Source organism: Gymnodraco acuticeps, unplaced genomic scaffold, assembly GCF_902827175.1.
Source record: "Gymnodraco acuticeps unplaced genomic scaffold, fGymAcu1.1, whole genome shotgun sequence".
In the NCBI taxonomy this organism is placed as follows: domain Eukaryota; kingdom Metazoa; phylum Chordata; class Actinopteri; order Perciformes; family Bathydraconidae; genus Gymnodraco; species Gymnodraco acuticeps.
Genome location: NW_022989835.1, coordinates 1,450,573 through 1,457,060, shown reverse-complemented (window position 1 = coordinate 1,457,060; position 6,488 = coordinate 1,450,573). Strand labels below are relative to the sequence as shown.

General features: G+C 40.2%; 1 protein-coding gene across 5 annotated transcripts in view; it reads right to left on the bottom strand.

Annotated features, from left to right (window-relative positions):
* Positions 1-3,168: 3,168 nt before the first annotated feature.
* LOC117558883 (cadherin-2-like) overlaps positions 3,169-6,488 on the bottom strand; it is a 159,995-nt gene continuing 156,675 nt past the window's right edge. For 4 of the 5 annotated variants that reach the window (XM_034235381.1, XM_034235400.1, XM_034235392.1 and 1 more), the window contains one exon: positions 5,970-6,176. In XM_034235381.1, the coding sequence (XP_034091272.1) occupies positions 5,970-6,176 (207 nt within the window). Of the gene's footprint in view, positions 6,177-6,488 lie in introns of all 5 variants that reach the window. The other variant, XM_034235362.1, reaches the window with a different exon arrangement.

Below are 6,488 nucleotides of genomic sequence, written 5' to 3'. Positions count from 1 at the left end.
TTCTAAGGTCTAACAATTAAATCACTTCAGAACAAGAAGGTTTCGAGTTTCCCACAAAAACTGAAGGTCAGTGATTCTTTTATTTCGGATTCCCTTTAAAACTGTGGGTTTTCTTCGGAAGTTTTTCCTTGTACGATGTGAGGGTCTAAGGACAGAGGGTGTCGTATTGTCATACTGATATTCTGTACAAACTGTGAAGTCCACTGAGACAAATGTAACATTTGTGATATTGGGCTATATAAACAAACATTGATTGATTGATTGATTGATAGATGGTATGTCTAATGCTTTCAATGCTCACTTCAAAAAGGCTGGTCACATTTTTGATGAGCAAGTCATGACTCTCTAAATGGTCGTACTCACAGCCCAAGTCAAGAGATGAACTCCCCTGTTTTTGATTTAGCATATTTCTCGGTCTCTGAAGTCTTACAGGGTTTGCAATCACTTGATCCTAAAAAGTCTGCCGGGCCTGACGGCCTCGACCCGTTCTTTTAAAAAATTGCAGCTCAGATTATAGCACAACTGATATTTTTAATCTCTCCCTGTCCACCCACACACTGCCAGCTGTGTGGAAGCAAGCTCTGGTATCGCCCCTCTTGAAAGCTGGTGATCCCATGGAGTTGAATAACTATTGTCCTATCTCAAATCTTTCTGTGTTATCAAAGATTCTTGAGTCCCTAGTTTCTACCCTATGCAATCTGGATTCAGACCAAAGCACAGTACTGTGACTGCCAGTCTGAAAGTCTTAGACGATATTAAGGCTGCTTTGGATAAAAAATCTGTTTGTGTTGCATTGTTTATTGACCTAGCCAAAGCATTTGACACTGTAGATCACCACATTATGTCTAATGTTATGTTGGTGTCTCGTTTCGGTCATAATGCCATTTGCTGGTTTCAGAGTTATCTAACCGACCGTACTCAATGTGTCAGGTTGGGTAGTACTGTCTCTGACCCTGTCACCTTGAAGAAGGGAGTTCCACAGGGCTCTATTTTGGGGCATTTGCTCTTTATTATATGTAAACAATATTTGTAATCAGATGCAATTTTCTACCTATCATATGTATGCTGATGACACTATTGTATACTCATGTGCTCCTTCTCTGGATATGGCCGTTTCCAATTTAAAATCTGATTTTATCACGCTGCAACATGCACTTCTTGATTCCAAACTGCTTTTGAACAGTAAGAAAACCAAAGCAATGCTTTTTGCTCCCAAGTCAGCATCCTCTTGCCTCTACATTGACACCCTTGATGGCGTCTCTGTTGAGTTTGTCGATACCTACAAATATCTGGGCTTTTGGTTGGACAGTAATCTGAACTTCAAACACCATATTGAAGTTCTAACAAAGACATTGAAATTCACTCTTGGCTTCCTTTACAGACTTAAATGTTGTTTTTCAACTTCATCCCGTAAAAGGTTGGTCTCTGTCTTATTCCTGTCCCAGCTGGACTACGGTGATACCATTTATAGATTTGCCTGTCCCACTGTTTTGGCCAAACTTGACCCACTCTACCATGCTGCACTGCGTTATATATCAAATGCACCCTATAGGACTCATCATTGCAAACTGTATAGCCTAACTGGATGGTCCTCACTTACTATGCGTAGGATGCAGCATTGGTTTTTATTAATGTATAAAGCCATTTTAGATAAGCTTCCACTCTACATATGTGCCAGATTTGCTCCAGTTTGTGACTCTTACAACCTCTGATCCAGTGCCTGGATACGGTTCCAGGTTCCTGCTGTGCGGACTGAGGCTGGAAAAAGGAGTCTTTTTTATTATGGTCCTTGGTCTTGGAATGACCTTCAATCACGCCTCAAATTGATGGCACTTGTCTCAATAGCATGTTTTAAATTGAAGTTGTCTGAAGTCCTTACCACCAGCTGCTCTTGCAGTAATAAGTGTACCTTTCTTACTGTCCCAAATGTGCACAATGTAGTGACTGCTTTTTTGTCTTTTGTTGTCTTAGTTATGTTCTCTGTATTTTATGTTTGTGTTATGTGTAACGTTGCTGCCTTCTTGGCCAGGTCAGCATTGCAAATGAGATTCTATCTCAATGCTTTTATCTGGTTAAATAAAAAAATAAAAAAAAATATTATATATATAGTCACTCGTTAGCAACCGCCATTTTTAACATGATACACAGATGGGGTATTTACTGAAACATTTTATGTTGTAGAACATTAGGTTGAATCTCTTTAGCTTGTGTTAACGACAGACCTTATTTCAGGTAACTAACCAAAAATACATTAGAAAAAAACCTCTATGTCTCTGCTGCTTTGATAATGCGATTCTATTTAACTTTAAGGAAGTCGAATAATAGCCCTTATTTAGTTTGGGCTACTTAAGATACTTCTCCTACAGCTACCGTTTTATTTACTTTAATGATACAAGTATGAACACATGTAAAGGTTTTTAAAGCTGCACTTATATTTTAACATTCAAAATGAATTAAATGACAATGTGTAATTTGGAAAAGCTCACTAGTAATGCTATACCTACAGAATTATCACCAACTTTGCATTTATTATTAAGATTTTGTTAATTAAGCTGATTGCACTGTTCGGGTTGAGTCTCACAGCTCTCATCAACCTGGTCTCTAGTAGCAGGTGCTGTTTTCAGAGGTATAAGATTGGATAAAGATCCTTTAGCAGTTACTGTAGAGACAGATATTTTTCTCAGGAGTTGGTGGATTGTGCTCATGTGTTAGCAGTTATTTTATTTAGCCTTTATTTATACAGGTGTAGATCTCATTGAGACACAAGGTCTCATTTTCAAGAGAGACCTGTCAGTGGTAACACTACCACACTGTTAGAACAGCATTTGAATGGGTTATTATGTCAATGTTGTTTACAGTGTGTTCTGCTGCCCCCAAGTGGCCAAAAATCAATCAATGTTAACCCTTTTAAAATCCGAGGAGTTATTCGTTCTTATAGCAATTTATAAAGCTAGAGTCCAGATACTGATATCATACGAAACAAAACAAAAAATTAGAGCTCTGTGTGATATATACTTTTGAATTTGTATCTCACCTGAAGGACCTTTGTCCCACACCCCTAACAAAGAGGTGGGGGAGTTGCTGAATGTTGTTGTGTGTGTGAGACTGGTGATGAAATCATTTGCAAAGGATCCGAAAAATACTGTTTTCTCAAAATAAAAAGATAAAAACATGCAAAAACGTTTTAATTTGTAATCCAAATTACACATATACAAGGATTCAGGATATTAGCATGTCATTTTCCGAGACAACAGCCAAAAGAACAACAAGAGAAAACAATACAATCTGTACATATTTTAGTTTACAGTGAATAGCCAGTTGAAGACTACCAGAGAACACTAAGGCAAACCATCAGCAGACAAAATAAACATTGCCTTTTTTGTATTTAATCCACCACAGCAGAGTAAGAAGAATTTTTGCTACAAAAACAAGGACTGAAGTCTCCCTTTATTAGCGATCAGCTGCATAAGTTACATTGTGATAAAAGCAAAACAAAAAACAGAAGTTCTATCTAAAGTCTAGCATCACTGTACATGTCTTCTCACAAGCTTTTGAACACCAAACTGTCAAAAATATGTGGCTCTTCTGTACGGCTCTGGGTTTCACCAGTCTGCCTCAAAATCTAAATAAATGTCCATTACTTAAGGATGGTAAAAGAAAATATATCTGGCTTCAGGCCTCCACAGAGGACACAAATACAGTCCCTTAATACTGTACGTCTGTGGGAAAAACGTCATAATTAAAGGATGCTGAGGTCAACGTCAAAGTAAACCGTTGTAATGTTAAAAGTCAAAGTAGTGAATGTAAATGCTGCATTAGTATTGCAAGTATGAAATACTGACAAGTAAAGCAAATCCCAAGTGTTTAAATGCTGCCTGGCACTGGTCCACTGGCAGACTGACAGGACATTGATCCCCTTTTGCTATTAATTTTACCATATTAATGCCAATGAACAATCCCAAATGACATTGTGTAATTGCCTGCCTCACCATAGTTGTTGCTTGTTATGCAAATTATTTTTGTATCTGACTGGTGGAAGTACTCAGAATCTTTATTTACCTCAAGTCAAATGTTAGCTGGTATTTGGTTAGCACCCCAAAAGGGGCGTGGCCATAACGTAGAAGGAACGTACCAGGATGGGTTGCTCTCGTATAAATAAACCATTACCCCTGATCAAATACTCCTTGGCACATTTGAAGACCAGTGCAGATATAATGATGATGAGTTGATACTGTTTTTGTTACCTGCACATATTGCATGTTACAGCAGTAGGCTTTGGCAGACATGTGTTGTTTACATTTGGTAATATAGAGCTGGAGATGGAGTTGTGTGCTTGTTTATTCCTCAGGTGTATTGACTCCAGAAATCAACGTAAACAAACCTTCCATTTGGTTTTAAAGCTGTGTTGATCATGACACAGATGCTCTGTATTAGTCACTTGAAGTCGTTCTGTGAGATTACCTTACAATGTGTGCAACTCTGTGCTTTTGCGTGGCAACTTAACATGGATTTGTCTTTATGTGATATTGACAGCCATACCATGCTTGTGAGAAAAAGTCAGGGTTCATACTAACAGATTTAGAAGCACCTATAGTGGTTATTTGCACAGTACATGTATATACGAAATCAATGTGATTCAACTTGTTGTGTATTTCATTTATGGAAGTTGAATGTTTCATCCTTGTTATTATGCTCCAGGGAATAAGAATACCCATGTCAAATCGGTCAAATTGTCAAACAAAAACTACTCTTTCTCTCTTTCTGCAAAGAGAGGTTTTTCTTTCTTTTATCTGCACAACATAAATGGAAATCATATTTCATCACTTTATCTTGCACCACTTTGCTTTTCTACTTTATCATCTGGCAAATAGGCTCCAATACATCCCATTAACATTTCCCATTTGTGAAAGTGCTGCAAGGACATAACCACAATATTTAAACTGCACTAAAAATACCTTTTGCTGCTTGTAATAACCTCCTAGGTTTGTGAAGAATTTAATTTGTTGTGCAACTAAATGTGCAGGATTATCTGAGAAGAGAGATATAAAAACAGGGGAGGCATTCTTCAGAGCACTTCCATCAAAGCTTAGACATGATGTTGGAGGAGGAACATCAGTGTGGGGGACGCGGAGAGGATATCAAATATTCTGATTTTGGCCGGCTTTGCTAACACGGGCAGTCAGTCACATTAATTCCAGGGCAGACCGCTGTTTATGCTGGCAGGAAAAGGTGGAAAGGTGTTCCATCGCGTTATATTTGGAACAGCCAAGATTAAGCTTCAGCGATCGTGAGTACGTAACTAAATGATGTAGAATATGTATACTTCATTGAGAGCTACACACCCAGAGCTGTACAGTAGAGCCATGTTTTTGCTGGCAGGATTCTCCATTGTCACATAACATAACCTTTTATAGTGTCCATCCAGTGTGTTTGTGGAAATGACTCACACACTCTTACACACATACAGGTAACGGGGTGCAATGCAAACACACACACGGTCATTATCATGGCAAAGTGCTCCTCCAGCTGCCGTCGCAAAACATCGGGAGCTTTAAAGCAGAGTCGAGACTGAACACAATCGAAAAAGAAAAAATGTACAAAAAGGCACATTTGACCCCAGTGCTCCTGTACTGTGAGATTCAAGTGTTAAGTGAGCGTCTGTAGCATGGCTGTTGTAGCTCTTTAGAGACAGCATCCCTCTCTGAGCGCACTCGTCTGGCTGCTCACATTTTGTTAGCATAGGGGATAACATCATACTGTCTGTTAGCCTGAATGCTATCCGGTGCCAGGCCTTGCTCGGCAAGGAGTCAGAATGGTCCCTAGTGTCGCCCACCTTCGTCAGCGAGCTGTCTCTTGGTAATACTGAAGTGCAGATCCATAACTCATGTTCACCGATTATCCTCTTTCCTTTAACCCCACCCACCCAACCTGAGCTTAGGATGGGGTGTGGAGGGTGGTTGTTTGGGGTGCTAATCCTCCCCTCCACCGTAGAGGTCGGCCAGTTTGCGGAAGCGGGGCCCCCAGTCTCCGAGGTAGTCATAGTCCTGGTCGCTGCAGCTGGAGGAGGAGTGCAGGGAGCTGAGGGAGCCGGCGGTGGAGCCGCTGCCCTCGTAGTCAAACACCAGCAGGGAGTCGTATGGGGGGGCGGTGGGGTCGTTGTCTGCTGCCTTCAGGCCCTGGAGAGAAACAACAGGGTTAGGAGGGTTACTTTAAAACATTTATTGAATTGCAACGGCTCCCGCAGCGTCAGGTCTAAAACCACCAGACTCAGGGACAGCTTCACCCCACAGGCCATGAGACTATTAAACACCTGAACTCTTTAAAGAACATCCATAAACATTCCTCTGTTTGCATCTTGCAAATGATGTATCTAATACATCATATTCCATTTACTTATATATAGACTCTTCTGCATGCTGGCTCTCATCTGTGTCACAAGTGATCAAGCCATCAGCCTGATGAGCCACACCTGGGTGGCTTGGATAAAG